This window comes from Hyla sarda, chromosome 2 (assembly GCF_029499605.1).
Source record: "Hyla sarda isolate aHylSar1 chromosome 2, aHylSar1.hap1, whole genome shotgun sequence".
Taxonomy (NCBI): domain Eukaryota; kingdom Metazoa; phylum Chordata; class Amphibia; order Anura; family Hylidae; genus Hyla; species Hyla sarda.
The window spans coordinates 158,710,671-158,734,233 of NC_079190.1; the positions used below are offsets into that span (position 1 = coordinate 158,710,671).

The 23,563-nt window shown below is 39.2% G+C and overlaps 1 protein-coding gene and 1 long non-coding RNA gene across 16 annotated transcripts in view; one reads left to right on the forward strand and one right to left on the reverse strand.

Annotated features, from left to right (window-relative positions):
* MBNL2 (muscleblind like splicing regulator 2) overlaps nt 1–23,563 on the forward strand; it is a 125,822-nt gene that overhangs the window by 19,290 nt on the left and 82,969 nt on the right. For 14 of the 15 annotated variants that reach the window (XM_056555613.1, XM_056555617.1, XM_056555624.1 and 11 more), the window contains exon 1: nt 745–1,036. The exons of the other annotated variant lie outside the window; for it this stretch is intronic. In XM_056555613.1, coding sequence (XP_056411588.1) covers nt 863–1,036 — 174 coding nt within the window. In that variant the 5' untranslated portion in view covers nt 745–862. Of the gene's footprint in view, nt 1–744; nt 1,037–23,563 lie in introns of those variants that run through there. 15 annotated transcript variants of the gene reach the window in all.
* LOC130355471 (uncharacterized) overlaps nt 624–23,563 on the reverse strand; it is a 48,513-nt gene continuing 25,573 nt past the window's right edge. Inside the window, exons 3-5 of the long non-coding RNA XR_008888538.1 lie at nt 4,587–4,702; nt 1,607–1,653; nt 624–751 (exon numbers count right to left, since the gene is read on the reverse strand). This is a non-coding gene — a long non-coding RNA (uncharacterized LOC130355471). The remainder of the gene's footprint in view (nt 752–1,606; nt 1,654–4,586; nt 4,703–23,563) is intronic.

Consider the following 23,563-nt stretch of genomic DNA (forward strand, 5'->3'; position numbering starts at 1 on the left):
AATTATTGTGTCTGCAACATTCATCCATTTCTGAGTCACACCCATGTGCTGGATAGTTGCCTAGAATATTACAGCAATATGTTATCCAATTGGTTATTCTGCTGTCATGCAGATCTTCTCTGCAAAGGCTGACTTTTTTTAATTATCAGAACAGAGTCTTGTATTATACAGCTGGTTTGTGTGACAATTTCTCATAATAGGTGGGGTTAGTCTTTAATGTAAGTCTTATTTTAACCCAGCTTTTTGTCATTATTAACCTTGTATATGTACTGTTTGTCTTCTAGGTTTACTGCTTAGTTGGAAAGTGCCTTTCTCTAAAAAAGTCACTTCTGCCAGTGAGTGCGGACTCACAATAAATGCCAAACACCCAAGAGCCTGCCGTGAAGTAGCCGTGTATGTTTACTGTGTCGTTGCCAATGACTCATCGAGAAATGGATGGAATATCTGAAGTGTAGAGGCACTTTCCAGTAAAGACTGTGGATTCCCTAAAAAAAGAACAAAATTTGGTTTAATCTTGGACTTATATTGAAGAGTGACGAATAGAAAATTGATATTCCATACACGACCACCATAAAACTGAAAGTACTTTATGGAAATAGCTATCAGCTAAACATTAATCCTAACCTGATATCTCTGTCTGTAGAGTATGTTGAAGTAGTGCAGTTCAATTGATGACTGACTCAATGCTGATTCATTGGCTTTTCTCATGCAGCTTTGTGCGTTTTGGACTCAATTCAGCAGTGCAGTCCATCTGAAACAATCATATTTGTGTTTTACTAAAGCTTGCTGAGAAAGGTTACAGGCTCCAGCTGACTTAAGCTTGAAAGTCACCCGGCAGACACTTCCTTTCCATTTTGCCAACATGGCTTTGAATGTAGCTCCAGTAAGAGACACTAAGTGGCTGACCCTTGAAGTGTGCAGGCAGTTCCAGAGGGGGACATGTTCAAGATCCGATGAGGAATGCAAGTTTGCACATCCACCTAAAAGTTGTCAGGTGGAAAATGGGCGTGTTATTGCCTGCTTTGATTCCTTAAAGGTAAGGAAATATTTAATTATTTCCCTAAAGTTAATTATATTGTGGATAAAGACTTCCTATTTGTGTTTTTTGTGAAAATGGCTGTTCTGTATATTTTATAAAGAAGACATAAGGGGAGTCTATCAGCAGTTTTGTGGTATAGAAGCATTGGGGAGTGTAAAAATTATTTCTGTTTTGGGCATATGCATTTCCAAGAAAAAAGTAGTTTGTTGGCCCAGCCATCACCAGGGCAAAAGCCCAAGAGACAAGCTCTTCAATTTAGGTGCATGATTGACAGCGCTCACAATCTACTGATTGGACACTAGAGGTGTCAATCCTAGCTGAGAGGAAGGGGCCAGGAAAGTTCACTACAGAGAGATCCATGCATCTGCCCAGACGTGCCTGCTTCATGGACACCTGTCAAGCTGCATGACCAAATCAGAAGGTATGAGTAACCCCCCACAACAAAATGTCAAATATACTGATCATTGAAAGCCCAAAACTGAACTTACAAAGACTGAGCTTTCTCTGATGCTGAGAATGGTAGATCTAGAAACTACAGATTGACAGTGAAAAAACAAACTAACTCACCTCTTGATAGGAGTTTAGTTAGGGATCTGTCAGCTAGCTTGTTTAGTCTGTCCAATAGCAACCAAAAAACGTATGAATTAAGTTAAACAGGTAATGAATCTGGATTTGGATAAGCAAACTTAAAATAGTATTCAGAATTTGACATGTGTCTCAAATACTCATATTGCATTTTATGGAGCACAAGCTGTCCTACGATTATATGGAATTGGTCCAGTCAGTAATACAAAGCCACTTCTGAGTTAGATTGAACAGAGGCAGGATGCACAATTTATGCTCAGGATACACAATAGTATACTTTATTGTACGATATTGTTAATCATTCAATTTACTTTACCACATTTTTTTTTTTTGTCGTCATTGCTGCTATTCTGGTTCTCTACTGCTCTGTAACAGATCAGTCCTCTTATAGACTGCCCAAGTGACTAGGCAAAATTCAGTAAGCTTCTTAAATCTTTTCTGTAATTTACTATTGTTATACTTGAATGTGTGCTTTTAGTATAATCATGTATTTGATAAACATATTATGAGGCCATACCACTCCCTAATGTGCCTAGACAAGCCTATATTTCCATAGAGCCGTGCCTGACTATTTCCTGCATCTGAAGATCAGGACTGCCCTGTGGCAGTTCAGGCAGGTAGTTTACTGGATCTGTTTATCTCTGCCTGTCTTTTGCTATTAAACTCATGAGAGTAATTAAATTGACCTAGAAATACCTACAGTATGTAACATACACTAAGCTTATTTACATTGTTGGGCAGTTTGCATTGGCTTTTCCTTATCGTACACTGTGACTTTTCCCAGGAGAAGCGAAACAGCTGTTAGAGAAAGTTAAATGCCCTGACTATTACTGGTAACATAATAAGGTGCGATCATGTATACGCATTTGTCTGCATACATAATTGCATGCCACTGTGTTTTCAATTATTATGAATGTCCAGCTATGAAAAGAAAGGTTCAGCTCTGTAAGGCCGGGGTTACCCAGCCAGAGGTAACCTGTCAGTGAAGGGGAACTGTTGTATTTCCATTATCACAACACTTTTGAATGCTAAGTTTTTAAGCATAAGACATATGTTGGTATAAAACTTGAAATTTATTGAATTCTCCATAAAACTATAGTGTTGTGTAGGACACGTTTCAAGCTCGCCTAGAGCTCTTACACATAGATTTCTATAAATAAGAGCTCTGGGCAAGCTTGAATTGTGTCAGACACCGCACCTCTATTTTTATGTTGTATTCAATACTTTTTCAAGCTTTATTTCAACAGATGCTGAACTTACTACTTATTGTTTGGATTGATAAGACGTGGCCCTCCATCTGTCCATGCCCAAGTGAGACAACCTTATTAAACTACTTTTTTTTCATTAAATTTCAGCATAACCTGTCATTGTCATTGTTCTTGTGACTCCCCCCCCCCCCACACACACACACATACAGTATTTACATACATATACAGCATAAGGTATCTCACATAAGTGAGCACACCTCTCACATTTTTGTAAATATTTTAGTATATCTTTTCATGTGACAAGACTGAAGAAATAGCACAAGTATTGAGTGCGCAATCTGTATAAGTGTTTAATGTTGTATCCCTTTAAAATAACTCAACACACAGCTATTAATGTCTAAAACGTGGCAACAAAAGTGAGTACATCCCTCAGGCTAAGTTTCCACTTGTTTTTTTTTCTGGCAGTTTTTGGAAACTGCCACTGCAGTTTTTGAGCCAAAGCCAGATATGTATTCAAAAGGAATAGGACATATAAAGGAAGGACTTACACTTCTCCTCCCTTATGGATCCACTTCTGACTTTGGCTCAAAAACTGCAGTGGCAGTTTTCCAAAAACTGCCAGAAAAAAAACCAAGTGGAAACTTAGCCTAAGTGAAAATGTCTAAATTGGGCCCAAGGGTGAATATTTTGTGTGGCCACCTTTATTTCCCAACACTGCCTTAAGCCTCTTGGACATGGAGTTCAGCAGAGCTTCATAGGTTGCCACTGGAGTGCTCTTTCACGACATGGATGTTATATACAGTGTATATATACACTCCTCACCATTGAAAATGTAACACCAAGAAGGAAAAGTTGTGGAATTATAGAAATCAAAGGATCGATAGACTTGTTGATATACAAATGTTGAAAAATGAAATCAAAGCATCTCGATCTTTAATATTCAGTATGAGCACCACGTGCAGGAATAGACACACTTACATGCCTTGGCATGCTATCAATAAGGTTATTAATTGTTTGAGGAATACTATGATAGCAGCCAACACCCACCATCTGTGAAGCGAGCTGAGCTCCCTTTATAATAAGTTAGAATGCAGTGATGGTCTGCAATAAGGGGTCAATATCCTCAGTGTATAGCTATTTGTTGCACTCATACTCCATACTGAATAAATCAGGTTATATTGAATATTTTGTTTCCACTTTTTCATAATTTGCATAACATCTACATGTCTATCGATCCAGTGATGTCTATAGTTCCAGGACTTTGCCTTCTTGTTGCAATGTCACTGTTGCAGAGTGCAAATATATATATATATATATATATATATATATATACGGTATATATATACTGCACAGGTCCTCCTGTCTGCATATTTATTGTATTTTGTGAACGCTTTTATCAGGTGACATCACTCAATTAGCTTTAGGCAAACAGTACACAGCAGCTTCCAGCCCTTTCTGGCACAATGCCCAATGGATTTATTGGACAAACATTTAACTATAGGGAATGTAATCTGAGGCTTAGATGGAATGCGATTGAAACTGCATCCACAGCTAAATAAAAGTGTGCTTAATGCCCGGCAATGTGCATTATCCTTAGTGGAGCTGCTTGTCGAAAGGTAATGTTAAAAAGAGACTATTTTGGTGAAGAGGAACTTAGATGAGTGCAATAATTCTATTTTCATCTTCCATATTTAAAATGCTACTTTTCACTTTTAGCATACTTTTTTTTTGCCTTTTTATGTCTGCTATGTTACCTGGTACATGATATGTCCTGTTTCTTCTTATAAGCCTCGGACCCTGTTGGTTACATGATTGTTTCTGCGAATTCAACTTTCAGTTAGGTACTAAAGACATGTGCATAATGGTGGCCCTGAAGAAAAGGATGCTTGGTTATAGTCTTAAGAGATACCTCTGTAATGATATAGAAATACTTTATTTGGCTCCTGGCTTTAATGCTTGGTTATTCATAGATTGGTGACTCTTTAGATATATATTCACTACTTCATTTTAGATGTATATTCACTACTTCAGACAGGACTGTCATCTCCTAGATGTTATCTGTAGTGGTATCACTATACCCGTAAAACAATGTAACTTTAATGCAGCAGTTGCAAATTGTTAATCCCTTAAGGACGGACCCATTTTTTACCTGTATGACCAGGCTCTTTTTTTTTTTAATTAACATTTGAGTCTCTTTAAAGGGGTACTGCGGTGAAAACCTGTTTTCTTTTAAATCAACTGGTGGAAGGAAGTTAAACATATTTGTAAATTACTTCTATTAAAAAATCTTAATCCTTACAGTACTTATTAGCTGCCGAATTCTACAGAGGAAATTCCTCTCTTTTTGGAACACTGATGACATCACGAGCACAGTGCTCTCTGCTGACATCTCTGTCCATTTTAGCAACCATGCATAGCAGATGTATGCTAAGGGCAGCATGGTGGCTCAGTGGTTAGCACTGCTGCCTTGCAGTGCTGGGGACTTGGGTTCAAATCCCACTAAGGACAACAATAAATAAAGCGTTATTATTATTATAATAACGTCCACAGAGAGAACTGTGCTCGTGATGTCATCAGAGAGCATTCCAAAAAGAAAAGAATTTCCTCTGTAGTATTCAGCAGCTAATAAGTACAGGAAGGATTAAGATTTTTTAATAGAAGTAATTTACAAATATGTTAAACTTTCTGCCACTAGTTGATTTAAAAGAAAAAAGGTTTTCACCGGAGTACCCCTTTAAATGGTAATAACTTTAAAATGCTTTTTCTGAGCAGAGCGATTCTGAGATTGCTTTTCCGTGACATTTTTTTTTTTATGGTGCATTTTTATTGACATGTGCAGCATTTTTTGTGATAAACTCCAAAATATTGTGAAAAACTGGAAAATTTCTGGCGTTTTTTTTTAGTTTTTTTTTTTGGTGTACACTGTGCGGTAAAAGTGATGTTATATTTATTCTGTGGGTCAGTATGATTATGGCGATACCCATTTTATATAGCTTTCTATGTTCTTTTTCCTTTTCTGAGCAAAATAATTTTTCTTCTGCGTTCATTTTCCAACAGCCATAACTTTTTTTTTTTTGTCTGACGCCTTTTTTTTTGTGGGACGAGCTGTACTTTTCATTGGTATCATTTTTGCGATACATGCTACCTTTTGATGCTACCTTTTTTATTCCGCTATTTGTACCAAAATTGTACCAAAAACTTTTTTGTGGTTTTATCTTTTTTTACGACGTTCACCATATGGGATAATTTGCATTATAGTTTTATAGTACATGTCATTACGGATGTGGCAATACCTATTATGTATATGATTTGTGTTTTTGATCTATTTTTTGTGATTAATACAGGGCTTTTATTGGAAAAGGGGCATTTTTAACCCCTTCACGACCACGGACGTAAATGTACGTCCTGGCTTGGCGGGACTTCCCGCACCAGGGCGTACATTTACGTCCTGTGTATGACCGCGAGCATCGGAACGGTGCTTGCGTCATACATGGCAGGTTCCGGCTGCTAGCAGCCGGGGACCCGCCCGTAATGGCCAACATCCGCAATCGCGCGGATGTCCGCCATTAACCGCTCAGATGCCGTGATCAATACAGATCACAGCATCTGCGGCATTGCGGTACATTGATTGGATGATCGGATCGCCCGCAGCACTGCCGCGGCGATCCGATCATCCAGCATGGCGGCCGGAGGTCCCCTCACCTGGCTCCGGCCGTCTCCCGGGGTCTTCTGCTCTGGTCTGAGATCGAGCAGACCAGAGCAGAAGATCACTGATAATACTGAGCAGTGCTATGTCCTATACCTAGCACTGCACAGTATTAGCAATCAAAGGATTGCTATAGATAGTCCCCTATGGGGACATAAAAAGTGTAAAAAAAAAAAAAAAGTTGAAAAATGTAAAAATAAAAAGTAAAAAAAAAGTGAAAACTCCCCTCCCCCAATAAAAATGAAAAGTGTCAATTTTTCCCATTTTACCCCCAAAGAGCGTAAAATATTTTTTTTAATAAACATATTTAGTATCGCCGCGTGCATAAATGTCCGAACTATCAAAATATAATGTTAATGATCCGGTACGGTCAATGGCGTAAATGTAAAAAATAAAAAAAAGTCCAAAAATGCTGCTTTTTTATCACATTTTATTCAAAAAATTTTTTTATAAAAAATGATCTAAAAGTTTTATATATGCAAATGTGATATCTAAAAAAAGTACAGATGACGGTGCAAAAAATGAGCCCTCATACCGCCCTATATACGGAAAAATGAAAAAGTTATAGGTGGTCAAAATAGGGCGATTTTAGATTACTGATTTTGTACAAAAAATGTTTAGATTTTTTTAAGCGGAACAAAAATATAAAAGTATCTAGCCATGGGTATCATTTTAATCGTATTGACCCACAGAATAAAGAACACATATCATTTTTACCGTAAATTGTACAGTGTGAAAACGAACCCCTCCAAAATGTGCAAAATTTTGGTTTTCATTTAAATTTCCTCCCTAAAATTTTTTATTTTTGGGTTCATTTTATGGTAAAATGAGAGGTTTCATTACAAAGTACAATTGGTCACGCAAAAAACAAGCCCTTATATGGGTCTGTAGATGGAAATATAAAAGAGTTATGGTTTTTAGAAGGCGAGGAGGAAAAAACGAAAACGCAAAAATAAAATTGGCCTGGTCCTTAAGGTGAAAATGGGCTTGGTCATTAAGGGGTTAAATTCTTTTTTTACACTTCATACTTTTATTAAAGAACTTTTTATTTTATTTTTTACACTTGGTTATACTATGCTGCAATACACTATGCTACAATACATTTGTACTGCAGCACAGTATGACCCTTTCAGCTGCACACAGTACAGCCTGTGCGATCCAGCCTGTGGCTGGATCTCACAGGCTTCTGTAGCAGGCAGACAGGAGGTCATGATCTTTCCTGCTGCCATAGCAACCAACGGCGACCCCGATTGTATCGCGGCACCGCCGTTGGTGAACAAGGGGAGTGTGCTCCCCCTATCAACACCATAGATGACGTGATCAGGATTGATCACGGCATCTATGGGGTTAATGCTGCGGCGGGACTCCGGCTGTGATTGACAGGCAGGTCCCACGGCAGATCTCCTGCGCTGACCAGGGCAGTGCTGGAAATCGCTAGAACATATGCATACGTCCCAGCGTGTGAACGTGTTGGGTGCTGGGACGTATGAAAACTTTTTTTTTAAATCAACTGATGCCAGAACGTTAAACAGATTTGTACATTACTTCTATTAAAAATTTTTAATCCTTCCAGCACTAATTAGCAGCTGTATACTACAGAGGAAGTTCTTTTCTCTTTGGATTTCTTTTCTGTCACGACCACAGTGCTCTCTGGCGTCACCTCTGTCCATGTCAGAAACTGTCCAGAGCAGTAGAAAATCCCCATAGCAAACATATGCTCCTCTGGACAGTTCCTAAAATGCACAGAGGTGTCAGCAGAGAGCACTGTAGTCGTGACAGAAAAGAAATCCAAAAAGAGAATAATTTCCACTGTAGTATACAGCCGCTAATAAGTACCGGAAGGATTAAGAAGTAATTTACAATTCTGTTTAACTTTCTGGCACCAGTTGATAAAAAAAAAAAAAAAAAGTTTTCCACCGGAGTACCCCTTTAAGGCTTTCTGCTGACCATACAAGTCATAATATTGTTTTCAGAAAGTCTCACTGCAAATTAAAAACTATTTCAGTCTTGTGTCACAGTCCACTGACATTTACCACTTCCGAAATTGCACATTCGTTTGGGAAAAACAAAAGATGTAAATCCACAAAATAGCTTTATTTGTTTCGTGTTAGGTGTGCACGAAGCGGTAAAATGTACAATTCTAAAGTAGAGCTGGGCGGTATGACCAAAAATGTATATCACGTAATTTTTGTAACTTATGACGGTTCCACAGTATATAACGGTATTTCTCTCCCCCCTCCCCAAATCATGTGACCCGCGAGCACTGTTCTGCTTCTCCCCCCCCCCCCCCTCCCTCCCCAATTAATTATAAGCCCATCGCTGCATTGTCCCCATCGGGGAACTAATCACGTCACCCGCAAGCGCTGCCCTCCTAGTCCTCCTGTTTTTTGCGGGCCTCCGGCACGGGAACTCTGTACTGTATGCTGTATCCCTATGCCCGGGCTGCAAAAGATAAACAAAATGAACTTTAACTCACCTTCCTACGTTGGTCTCATGCTCTTCCTGGGGAAAGGAACGTTGGTGAGCTCAGCCTATCACCGGCCGAAGCGGAACATCGCTGCGGCCGCTGATAGGCTGACGGCTCTCCAAAGTTCCTGTCCCCAGAAGCAGGTGAGGCCGGTACCTGACCAATGGGGCAAGGTGAGTTAAAGTGTATTTTATTTATCTTTTGCAGCCCGGGCATAGGGATACAGCGTACAGTACAGATTTCCAGCGGCCCGCATCAAACAGGAGGACGAGGAGGGCAGCGCTTGCAGGGGGACGTGATTAGTTGAGGACAGCTCAACGCTGGGCTGATAATTAATTGGGGGGAGAGAAGCAGAACAGTGCTCGTGGGTCCCATATGATTAGTTCCCCGATGTGGGGGACAGTGCAGCGCTGGGTTGATAATTCATTCCCGAGGGGGAGAGGCCCAATCGGAATTGCGGTATGGGGAAAAATTAATATCGTGAAGGACAAAAATGTTGGTATGAACCGGTATACCGCCAAGCACTATTTAAAAGTAATACTTATAAAGGTATTGGGTAACATAGACATGCACTTAGTTGTTCTTTTCCTCAGCTATATCATCTCAGACAAGCATGTTCATGATCAGATTAGCGATTATATGTAAAGTGCTTGTAAAGGCAAAATCAAAGTAGCCCTAAGTAGAAGAAAAACCTGTCACTTCTGTTGCGATCTGTCTATTAATGCAGGTACTACAGCTCCCAGCTTGGAGCAGAGTTTGCTCCATGTTTGTAGCAGTAGTACCTGAAGTTAAGAAAAGATCACAGCAGGTGTCACTCTTGACACCCGCTGCGATCATCCCTCACCCCTGAGATTCGGAGCGGCTTTCTCCTGCCCTCCGCATCTCTGCACTATACTCCGGCCAGCCAATAGAAATTCACATCACTGATTCATATTTCCCACTGAGAGCAGTGATTGGCTCTAAATTGTAGTGTACCATGGTTTACAAAGGATCCTGGAATATCGGGCAGTCATCGAAGAGTATATGAAATATACAGGGAGCCCACTTTTACTTTGCTGTGATTTCCTATAACTTAAAGCCATGTGTACACATATCAAACATTCAGTCTATGTCTACCTATAGGCAAACATGTTGTGCTCCGAGCATAAGCACTTAGACAATTTGGTTAGAAGAACAGGGTGTTCATGGACATAGGTGCAAACACAAGAAAACCTACATTTATGTACAGTCAGATGTCTGACAAAGCCTAAAGTGCCAACAACATGTCCTCAAAATGGTTCTAGGCATGTTACCTCAACAGTGATTGCCATTTGCCTAGTGAATAAAATCCTGCCTTCTCTTTAGTTAGTACTTGGCCCTAACAGGAACAGTTTCATGTATGTGTGTGTACATCTACCCCAAAAGCTACCCTGTAAGCCGAGAGGATGAATTCCTGGTCCCCCATGCCTGCTAATCCTCAGCCACACTTGTCAGGGTCTTGCAACTCCTGAGGCTGGTAGTTAGGGAGCTGGTTAACCCTCCCCATGTGCACATCACTTGCATTGTGTGCATCACTTTGACATGTTAGGTGTGTAATAATGTAGCACATGCAGTTCTGGCATATTATGAAATGCTAAATTGGACAGATACAGGCACAGTTCTTACCACTTCATTATTGAAACATCTAAATTACTTTTTTAACGTAACATTAATAGGTTTCACTTGTTCCAACAAAGAAATTCCCTGGGTCATTGCTTTCAATAAAGAATGAAATTGTAAAAAACGATGTGGGATGTTGGGTTCATCAAATTCCATTTATCTGAATTTATGCTGTTCTATAAATAAAAGCCCAATTTCACGTCAGATTAATTTGCAACAGTAAAAAATGATAATTCTACTGGGTTCACAAATCCTCACCTTGGCTGGATGTGTTTTCTGGGTCAATAGAGTCTCTTATAGTATTGGACGTTCTAAGTATGCATTTGTCACTTGTTATATTGTTTGCTGGAGTGTGTAACGGGTATCACCGGACTGATAGACTGGATAAGTATAGTGATTTGACTAATGTCCATGGACTGTGAAGATCAGTGCTCCAACCAATTACACATTCCAGCCCACATCACATTGGCGCTTTTAGCAAACATATACTTAACAAGACAGAGTTACAAGGCTCTTTTTGCAGGTGTGGAAACATTTAGGACGCAATGGGAGTAATAGTTGTGTTTCTCTGAAACTGATTTAAAAAACAAACAGTGTACCAAAGTATTTCAATTATTATTTTACTTTGAATCATTTTAACGGGCTATGATGTTCTGAAGAGTACCAGACTATATGCTCTTAATGGCTTCAGGAGAGGTGAAAATAGGTCACTGACTGGATGAATCAACCTCTGTAGAAAAAAAAACGACAGTCTGCAGAAGACAACTATGTACCCCCATCTACATCCATGTTCTGTGATCCCTAGCAAACGGAACTTTTCACACATCTCTGTGATTATCAAAGTTATAAAAATGCTAAATTTTCTATTTTTTCATAACATTTTGGAATTTTTCACCAAGAAATGATGCAAGTTTCGACAAAATTTTACCACTAACATTAAGTAGAATATGTCACGAAAAAACTATCTCAGAATCAGAATGAAAAGTAAAAGCATCCCAGAGTTATTAATGCTTAAATTGGTCAGATGTGCAAAAAATGCTCTGGTCCTTAAGGCCAAAATGAGCCTGGTCCTTAAAGGGGTATTCCAGGCCAAAACTTTTTTTTATATATCAATTGGCTGCGGAAAGTTAAACAGATTTGTAAATTACTTCTATTAAAAAATCTTAATCCTTACAATAGTTATTAGCTTCTGAAGTTGAGTTGCTGTTTCTGTCTAACTGCTTTCTGATGACTCACGTCCCAGGAGCTGTGCAGTTCCTATGGGGATATTCTCCCATCATGCAAGGGATATTCTCCCATGATGCACAGCTCCCGGGACGTGACATCATCATTGAGCAGTTAGACAGAAAACTTCAGAAGCTAATAACTATTGGAAGGATTAAGATTTTTTAATAGAAGTAATTTACAAATCTGTTTAACTTTCCTGAGCCAGTTGATGTATAAAAAAAAGTTTTTGCCTGGAATACCACTTTAAGGGGTAAAGGGGTACTCCAGTGGAAAACTAACTTTTTTTTTATCAACTGGTGCCAGAAAGTTAAACAGATTTGTTCATTACTTCTTTTACTATTTAAAAATCTTAATTCTTCCAGTACTTATCAGCTGCTATATGCTACAGAGGAAGTTCATTTCTTTTTGAATTTCTTTTCTGTCTGACCACAGTGCTCTCTGCTGACACCTCTGACCATGTCATGAACTTTCCTTAGCAAACCTATCGTGCTCTGGACAGTTCCGACATGGACAGAGGTGTCAGCAGAGAGTACTGTGGTCAGACTGGAAAGAACTTACAACTTCCTCTGTAGTATACAGCAGCATATAAGTACTGGAAGGATTAAGATTTTTAAATAGAAGTAATTCACAAATCTGTTTAACTTTCTGGTACCAGTTGCTTAAAAAAAATAAAAAATAAAAATAATAATTATATACCAGAGTACCCCTTAGAGTGATCTCCTGTCTTGGAGCAGTGGTCAAAAATACATGCTGCTGCTCCATTCACTGTCTATAGGACTGCCTAAGAGAGAGTTCTCAGTGTTCAGAAGTCTCTCAAAATGGATAAAGCACATATATTGACTACTCTGGTGAGAGGAAGAACTGTTGTATTTAGAATATATCCACACTGCAGAAATGCTGTGGATTTTAGTGTAAATGTGCAGTAAATTTGGGAATTAATATGCTAAAAAAAATTCAAAAATGAACATAGAAGTTGCACATTTTGCTCTGTATCCGCAGTATCCAAAACACCTGCAGATTTATTGCAAATTTCTATTTTACCATTGAAGTTAGTGGGGTACTTCTGCAATAAATTTGGATATCTCAGCCACTTCTGTAAGCAACAAAGATTTTTTTTTCACATTTATTTTAAAAATTGAAGTATATGGAGGTAAATGTTAGGTATCATATTGAGATCACAAGCAAAAAAAAAAAAAAAAAAAAAAGGGTGAAAACTATAATTCAGTTAGGAGCATGTAATTCCTGTTAAGTGCAAAGTGAAATAATGGGTCCAAATGAAATAATTAACCCAGACTGAAATAGCCTCATGCAGTCACCAACCTGAAAGTGACTGCTCTGTACTTCACACCTTGTAAATGTTCTTCACTTAGAGAGATTATCAACTTCAAAATATATAATTCTTGAGGAATCTGTCACAGCCGGACACTTCATTTATTAATGAAATATACCCCATGTCTTGAAAATGTAAAGTATCTGTCATCTGTTTACAGAAAGTGTGCATTTCTGACACCATTAGTTCTCTTTATCAGACGTGATATAACAACGTATCTAAGTTAAGATAGAATGATAGATAAATTATTTTATTAAAACTAATAAGACATTTTTCAGCTGGCTAACATGGCACCAAACTTTTACTTTTTTCAATTACTTTACTAAGTCTGTTTTATGCATAGAATGAATGCAGCCACTGACCTTTACTCACTGTGAAAGTAATTTTTTTCTCTCAATATGTCCCAACACCACGCCCCCTCCCATAGACTTGAATTGAGGGGGCGGGTGTGACGTCATGAGGGGGAGGGGCTATGACGTTGCAAGCTCCCGGGACTGACTCCAACATTTGGAACAGTTTGTTCCAAATGCTGAGCAGCGGAGTACCCCTTTAAAGCCCTATTTCTTTGAAACAGTGTGGCGTAGCAAGAAACTAGAAACACCATTAGAATCAGAGCGTCTAAGTCTATAAATTGGAATACAATCTATTATTTTGGACTGACGACAGTCCATCTTTAAAGGAGATCTGTCAGCTCTAGATCAAGCTAACAGAACCTACCTAAACATTGTTGCAAACCAAGTTCTCTCTTTCATGGCAACAGAATCAGGTAATTGAAGAGGCAAGGAGAATGTACTATGCCACACCTCAAAAATTGCTCAGGAAAGGTTTAAAGATCATAGCAAAGAGTTCAGGGAGTTGACTTGGCCTCCAAATGCCTCCAAACTCTCAATACAACTGAGCATCTGTTTCATGTGCTGAAGAGGAAGCAAGTATAATTCATGGTTGGAATCTGTCAGTTCTAGAACATGCTCGGAGCTCAAGTGTCAAAAAGGCTGTGCTGAGCATTAGGGTGCATGCCTCTTCCCTTCCCGAATCCTTCCTGCCTTAAGTTATTGAGTACAGAGCTCAGAACTAGAAGTTTGCAGCAAGGTTAGGTAGGTGGCCAGTATCAAAGTAACATCCACATGAATGATAGGACCCTATTTTTTTTTAGCAGGACAATGTTGCCCCTTCCAGCTTTTATTTCCCCATAGTGTATCTTTGTGCTATCTATGACCGATAGACTAGCAATAGCTCACAACGTGCATCATTGAACCTTGGGAGCTCATGATCCTGTTTTCGCACTTTACACACAACTGTACACTTCACAAATATATTACACATATAGTCCCAGATTTGTCAAACTGTGTGAGAGAAGTGGAATGAATTCCCCACAGCAACCAATCACAGCTCAGCTTCCAGTTTGCCAGAGCTTGTTAGCTAAGCTGTGACTGGTTGCTGTGGGGAAATCACTTCACCTTTTCTCTCTGTGTGTGTTGGTGGCTCTGTAAAACTACAGACACCACAAAAGAACACAACAGACCCTATTATAAGTGACTGTTCACGTTGCGTTGACAGAATTGTCTCAGCTTAAATTCCTCTTTTCTGTTTCTTTGATAGAACAGAAAAATGGAGTTCACAATGCACTTAACCCCTTGGCACAAAACGCAGTTTATAAATGTCACTATGGCATGGCAGGGTTATGAAGCGAGTTCAGGAGCTGAGCTTGCATCCTACCCGCACTGTCCCGTTCAGGCAGATGTCCGGCATTAACTCTTTAGACGCGGCAATCAAAGATGATCGCCGCGTCTAAAGTGAAAGCTTCCCGGCAGCTCAGTTGGGCTGATCGTGACCATGGCGGTGAAAACCCCATGTCTCTATCAGCTAGGACACATAAGGAGGGTGCCTTACCTGTCTCCTGCACGTCCGATCAGCGATTGATTGCTCCAAGCCCAAAATCCAGGCTTGAGCAATCGACCGCTGATAACACTGATCAATGCCATGCAATGGCATTGATCAGTGTATTGAATGAACGTACTGCATGTTATAGTCACCTATGGGGACTATAACATTGCAAAAAAAAAAAAAGTGAAAAAAAAGTTAATAAAGATGATTTAACCCCTTACCTAATACTAAAAGTCTGAATCAACCCCCTTTTCCCATTTAAAAAAAAAACTGTGTAAATAAAAATAAACATATGTAGTATCGCCACGTGCGTAAGTGTCTGAACTATAAAAATATATCATTAATTAACCCCTTAAGGACCGGGGTTTTTTCCGTTTTTGCATTTTCGTTTTTTGCTCCTTGCCTTTAAAAAATCATAACTCTTTCAAATTTACACCTAAAAATCCATATGATGGCTTATTTTTTGCGCCAAAAATTCTACTTTGTAATGACGTCATTCATTTTGCCCAAAAATCTATGGTAAGGCGGGAAAAAAAATCATTGTGCGACAAAATTGAAAAAAAAACGCTGTTTTGTAACTTTTGGGGGCTTCCGTTTCTACGTAGTACATTTTTCGGTAAAAATGACACCTGATATGTATTCTGTAGGTCCATACGATTGAAATGATACCCTACTTATATAGGTTTGATTTTGTCGGACTTCTGGAAAAAATCATAACTACATGCAGGAAAATTAATACGTTTAAAATTGTCATCTTCTGACCCCTATAACTTTTTTATTTTTCCGTGTATGGGGCGGTATGAGGGCTAATTTTTTGCGCCGTGATCTGAAGTTTTTAACGGTACCATTTTTGCATTGATAGGACTTATTGATCACTTTTTATTCATTTTTAAATGAAATAAAAAGTCACCAAAAATGCACTATTTTGGACTTTGGAATTTTTTTGCGCGCACGCCATTGACCGAGCGGTTTAATTAATGATATATTTTTATAATTAGGACATTTCCGCACGCGGTGATACCACATATGTTTATTTTTATTTTTATTTACACTGTTTTTTTTTTTATTGGAAAAGGGGGGTGATTCAAACTTTTAATAGGGGAGGAGTTAAATGATCTTTATTCACTTTTTTTTTCACTTTTTTTTTGCAGTGTTATAGGTCCCATAGGGACCTATAACACTGCACACACTGATCTTCTATGTTGATCACTGGTTTCTCATAAGAAACCAGTGATCAACGATTCTGCCGCATGACTGCTCATGCCTGGATCTCAGGCACTGAGCAGTCATTCGGCGATCGGACAGTGAGGAGGCAGGAAGGGGCCCTCCCGCTGTCCTGTCAGCTGTTCGGGATGCCGCGATTAGCCGCGGCTATCCCGAACAGCCCGACTGAGCTAGCCGGGAACTTTCACTTTCACTTTTAGCCGCGCGGCTCAGCTCTGAGCGCGCGGCTAAAGGGTTAATAGCGCGCGGCGCCGCGATCGGCGCTGCGCGCTATTAGAGGCGGGTCCCGGCTTCACTATGACGCTGGGCCCGCCGTGATATGACGCGGGGTTACTGTGTAACCCCGCGTTATATCAGAAGAGCAGGACCAAGGACGTACCGGTACGTCCTTGGTCCTTAAGGGGTTAAACCGCATGGTCAATTGCGTACACACAAAAAAATTTCAAATTCCAAAATTTCTTATTTTTGGTCACTTTTTATACCATAAAAAAATGAATACAAAGTGATCAAAAAGTCTGATCAAAACAAAAATGGTACCAATAAATACTTTAGATCACGGTGCTTAAAAGTGAGCACTCATACAGCCCTGTTCGTGGAAAAATCAAAAAGTTAAAGGGGTCAGAAGATGACAATTTTAAATGTATAAATTTTCATATGAAAAATAAGCCATCATATGGATTTTAGGTGCAAAATTGAAAGGGTTAAGGTTTTTAAAAGGTAAGGAGGAAAAAAACAAAAGTGCAAACATGGAAAAACGCTTGGTCCTTAAGGGGCTAAACTAAAAAAAAAATCTTAATCAACTAGTGCCAGAAAGTTAAACAGATTTGTAAATTACTTCTATTAAAAATCTTAATCCTTCCTGTTCTTATTAGCTGCTGAGTACTACAGAGGAAATTATTTTCTCTTTGGAACACAGAGCTCTCTGCTGAATCACAAGCACAGTGCTCTCTGCTGACATCATGACCACAGTGCTCTCTGCTGACATCTCTATCCATTTTAAGAACTGTCCAGAGTAGGAGAAAATCCCCATAGCAAACATATGCTGCTCTGGACAGTTCCTAAAATGGACAGAGATGTCAGCAGAGAGCACTGTGGTCATGATGTCAGCAGAAAGCACTGTGTTCCAAAAAGAAAAGAATTTCCTCTGTAGTATTCAGCAACTAATAAGTACTGGAAGGATTAAGATTTTTTTAATAGAAGTAATTTACAAATTTGTTCAACTTTCTGGCACCAGTTGATTAAGATTTTTTTTTCCTACCGGAGTACCCCTTTAAGCTATCAGCCTTACACAAATATAACACTTGTATATACACATATTACACACGTATACACATTAAATAGACATTACAAACATACAGTATGCCCATTACATATACTCTTAACTTTCCTGTAGATAGCAGAAGTCTGGACGACAGTTAAGTAGGTATATGTTCTAATAAAAGGACAGCTATAGGAGTAAGAAGTTGACTGGACTAAACATTGTCAGTATTGTCCTCTCCTGCTCTCTGCCTTTACAGAATACCCCCATTACTTTACTGCCTCTCCCACTACTGAGAAGAATCCATATCAAGTTACAACAGCCAGAGAAGCCCTGATTGCTGTAACTAACTTGCTTTACAGACAGGAAGGGAGGGATACGCAGAGCCTGTATGAGGTTAGTGTTAAAGAGGTATTCCCAGCTAGACATCAGCTATAAATATCTGATAGATTTGGGTCCCTCCTCTGGGACCCTCAACTATCTTGAGTACTAGAGCTTCCTTGCTCCATCTGGCCTTTTTGTGGTGGCTGAAGTTGTCTTGCTGTTTACACAACTCCTATTAACCTCTATTGATGTTAAGTAAAGTCCAAAAAACAGCCCTTGCAGTTGTTTTTCATTTCTCTACCACCTTCAGTTACCACAAGCAGGTTGTATGAGGCTGGGGCACCCGTGTTCTTGAAAAAGGTAGGACACACATCCGCCTGACATTTTTTACATATCCTGAGGCTATGCCATATATGTCCAGATTGTAATAACGCTTTAATGGAAAATACCAGCAGTCAGTCTCAATTGAAAGCATTGCAAAAAAAACAACTGTCAGCAATCCAGTGGATTCTATAATGGGAAAATTCCTTTAACATAATACATGTTTTGTGCAACTATATTACCTTAAATTTGACTCTTTATTGTCTCTATAAAACTGTTTTGATAAATTGGCATAACAGTAAGAATACATTTCTAGGCTTTGCAAAGAAGGTAAGATTCAGGTTACATTTTTGTTGGAGGCTCCATTTGGAACCCAGTGGACCCCATTGGAAAAAGAATGTAAGGTTGTCTGATTTGTTTGACATTTTTTTCCTATGTTGAGATTTGACAAATATCGTCAGTACTTTGGTGAAAAATATGAAGTTGCTTATTCTTAAGTCATTCTTGCTGGGCCCTCATGCTGGTAATCCTGTACTCTGTGTGGTACAATTTTCCTCATTTCCTCTTCAGCAGATGGAGAGGTCAGAGTCACAAGATTATCACCTCAGGTATAACCAGAGTTATTAAAAATAAAATTGTACATTTTAATTAAAAGGCAAATTACACAGTGTAGATCTGGATGTACGCTGGACTGTCCAACAGTTTGCTACTTGACTAAGGAAAATATCTTAGAAATAAAAAAGATTGAAGTATTTATTTGCTTGTGTCCCAAGACAAATTAATTCATATTTGGCACATTATAAATATTCATTCGTATTCTTACTTACTAATGTTTTAAGAATTTTCCTGAGAAAACCAATTAGCTAAAAGCCTGTTTATTTGTGTTACTGAACCTTAAAGCCTGTGGGCATATTTTTTCTTTTTTTTTTCCTTTTTTTTTTTTACTCAAATGCATTCATTTTTTTATACAAATAATTCTTGTTATAGTTCTTCATTTAAAATTGTAAACCTTTGGTGCTTGAAGCTTCTGTTTATTATTATACATAGCAAGCTGTAGAATCCGGATCACAGTAAAATCCGCAGGGTAGCAGTGGAAGGAGATTGAGCCGTCAGACAAGTAGTCTGATGGAATTCACTGTGATCAGTATTCTACAGACTGCTATGTAAAGTGATACATGGAAACTGTAAAAGCCAAACTGTTGCAATTTTGCCCACATAATATAAATCCACCACCAGAATGCTAGCGATGTTTCTGGTTTCAAACCAGCTCACTTGTATTCATACATTGTGAACCGTTAGCAGAGTCACATGATCCCTAGTCTGACAACTAGTAAATTACATGCTTTACTGTGTAGACAAGATGTCAGTCTCTGTCGGTGTGGCTGACTTCTTGAGAACTTCAGGAATACATCATTTTACATGTGAAATCTCTCTAGGCAGCTCTCAGAAACCCCCACCCCATACACACATAGCTCCACCTTCTTTGTTCTTCTGTATGTCACCTGTGCAGCTGAAGATATAAATTCTGCCTATCTAGAGGACCAAAAGAGGAATGATAAAGTATATAAGTGTCACGATGCCGGCTGGCAGGTGGTGGATCCTCTGTGCCAGAGAGGGATTGGCGTGGACCGTGCTAGAGGATCGGTTCTAAGTCACTACTGGTTTTCACCAGAGCCCGCCGCAAAGCGGGATGGTCTTGCTGCGGCGGTAGTGACCAGGTCGTATCCCCTAGCAACGGCTCAACCTCTCTGGCTGCTGAAGATAGGCGCGGTACAAGGGAGTAGACAGAAGCAAGGTCGGACGTAGCAGAAGGTCGGGGCAGGCAGCAAGGATCGTAGTCAGGGGCAACGGCAGAAGGTCTGGAATCACAGGCAAGGAACACACAAGGAACGCTTTCACTGGCACTAGGGCAACAAGATCCGGCGAGGGAGTGAAGGGGAAGTGAGGTGATATAGGGAAGTGCACAGGTGTAAACACTAATTGGAACCACTGCACCAATCAGCGGTGCAGTGGCCCTTTAAATCGCAAAGACCCGGCGCGCGCGCGCCCTAGGGAGCGGGGCCGCGCGCGCCGGGACAGAACTGACGGGGAGCGAGTCAGGTACGGGAGCCGGGGTGCGCATCGCGAGCGGGCGCTACCCGCATCGCGAATCGCATCCCGGCCGGAGGTGGTAACGCAGCGCCCCGGGTCCGTGGAACCGACCGGGGCGCTGCAGTGAGGGAAGTGTAGCGAGCGCTCCGGGGAGGAGCGGGGACCCGGAGCGCTCGGCGTAACAATAAGACACTACAATGATTAGCTGCAGAGGTATACAACTCCTCTGACTCACAATGTCTGTCTCTTCTGTAAGCAGATACTGTAACTCTTGTGTGTCCTCTGAGATGCTGCTTGATACTGATTTATGTGTCTCCTGCTTGTGAGAGCTGCCAGGGAGAAACTTATCACAAGGAAAAAGGCTGAAGCTGCATCACATAGGAACACACTGAGACTCTATAGTGTGATTTAGAGGAGAGAAGATGTGTGTCAGTGATCTGTCACTTGTCTTTTAAAAAAATGAAAGAAGCGATCTGATTGGTTGCTATGGGCTACTCAGCAACTTTTCCTCTGGACAGGTTTTGATAAATCTCCCCCTATGATTTTTTTATAGGCTGGGTAAGTAGGTGGTCCCCACAGCTGCTCCCTGCCCCATTGGGTGATACTTCTGACTCACACTCCAAGGGAGAAATGCATCATTCAAGGTTTGCAGGGCCGGAAGCAGTTTTGGGGACCGCCTCCCATAACTACTTAACCGGGTCCCATTGGTCCCATTGGTCCCATTTTTTTAACCATCATTTCAAGTAAACAATAGTGTCTTGGCATTCCCGCTGCCTGTATCTGTTTCATGACACAAGTGACAGGTTTTCTTTAATAATAGCCTACTGTGCACTATAAAGGCAAAAAAAATCCTGGAGTAAATCCTATTACTTATTATTTTTATAACAAAGGTTTCTATAGTGTTTAAAAGTTGATCCACAACCTATATATGTATGATATGCTATTAACCCATACCTGTTGAGACCCAATGTGCAAGCACTCCATATCATATATTTTGGGTAATATAGAGTTATCCATCTCTTATAATGGAGAGCGGCTGTTTATGCATGGCCACCTTTTTGTCAAATGCAAAAGCTGCCTTTCAAGCACTTATTATTTCTTATCTTTTCCGATGAGCTCTGATTCCTGTAAATATTTATTATTACCGTTAATAAATCAACTTAAAATATTGCACCTTAAACTAAAATGGTATCTAGAGGACCAGTTTGAGCTGATGAAAGGATGACAGGTTTAGTCTAGTTTACAGGTTCTAAAACTGTGGTTTGCGTACCCCTACGGTTTACATGACCTATCTCTAGGAGGCACTTGCTGTGCTTATAGTAGGTTGTGTACCATTTAGGATGATAGCTTTGGGGGTACTTTAATGTAATTTGGGGAAACATTGATGTAGAAATTTAAAGATCTAGTTTCATCTATCTCTGTGTTTCAGATGTTTTAAAGGTTTTGGGTTAAATTCTGCATGATAACTTAAGGTTTTGTGTCATGTTAATAGCTTTTCTATTGTCTTCTCTAGCAAGATAAGTTTCTTAAGAAGTTAGCTGGTTTATCCTATTTTTAAGCATGCCAGCTGAGAGGACATGCAGAATGTGTTTAATAAGCTGAGGGGTTTATTAATAGGTTTTAAGAATGAGACTGCACGCTCTAATTAGTTATTAACCTCTAAGTCCATGAAGCACAAAGGGACACTGTTCAATCTGTGTCATCTGAACCATTTTACTTGACTGCTCTTAATATATAATCCTATTCTGTAAAGATATACTATACATTGTAGACATATTTGGAGAGCTTATACACTGCTAATCTGTGTGCTCTTTAATTTTTTCCTTTTGTTAATATGCTTTTTTTTAAACCACAGATTTTACTAAATTGTAGAATTTTTTTTTTTGTCAGGTTCTACTGGTGTCTTAAGAGAATTAATATAGCGAGTTCTGTCTCATGTTGATGGGTCTACTTGAGAAAACCTCCTGCCAGTTGTTTAGTTTGTGGAAACATTGTGCTAGCTAATGATCCCTATAGAACGCAGCCATTTTTGTTTTTTGTTTTAGTTTTATCATCCTGTAACATAACTTTTCTATTTTTTCATTGAGCCATATGAGGACTTTATTGAAACCCTTAACTTTACCATTTAAGGTGAAAAACTCCCCAGAAATTATTTGTAGGGTGTACTGACTAAGCTGTATAGCAGGAGCAAGAAGAAAACCCCTTTAAGTATTACTTACCTTGCATTCCTGTTTTTGAATCCCCGTCCCCCAAAATTTTTTTTATTTATTTTCCAGAACATTTTTGTTATTAAGTTTTTGAATGTGTATGTTGTCTGTATGTTTTTGAATGTGTTTCCTTAAAGGAGTGTTCCAGGCAAAAACTTTTTTTATATATATATCAACTGGCTCCAGAAAGTTAAACAGATTTGTAAATTACTTCTATTAAAAAATCTTAATCCTTTCAGTACTTATGAGCTTCTGAAGTTAAGTTTGTTCTTTTCTGTCTAAGTCCTCTCTGATGACACCTGTCTTGGGAAACGCCCAGTTTAGAAGCAAATCCCCATAGCAAACCTCTTCTAGACTGGGCATTTTCCGAGACAGGTGTCATCAGAGAGCACTTAACAACCTTAACTTCAGAAGCTCATAAGTACTGAAAGGATTAAGATTTTTTAATAGAAGTAATTTACAAATCTACAAAATTAGCCCAAAGATATAATCAAAAATTCATCTTTATTAATGTATACAAAACAGGTAGAAAAAACACCCATAAAATGACCCACCCTTAAAAAAAAAACAACACAAAGCTAAGCAGGATATCACTGGGATATATACAGAAATCACAGTAATGCCAATATACAGTCTTGCAGTATTAATTTGGTCAGCACATAAGAAAACAATATCTCAAATCAAAACAATACCTAATTGTGACATGCTGACGGCTTCCCAGTGATGATCCTGCAACCTCGACACGTGTTTCGGATGATTCCTTTTTCTACCTATTTTGTATACATTAATAAAGATGAATTTTTGATTATATCTTTGGGATAATTTTGTAGGTTTTGTTGATTAAATCATTAGCCGTGTTGGGCTTGTAGGTAATATAATTTACAAATCTGTTTAACTTTCTGGAGCCAGTTGATATATATAAAAAAGTTTTTGCCTGGAATACCCCTTTAACTATGAGCAGATTGATGTGGGTCCATTAATATTTTTTTACTGTCTAGACTGATAATAGTATTACCTCCAGGAAAAAAATGAGGGCAGCTCATAGAATTTCTGG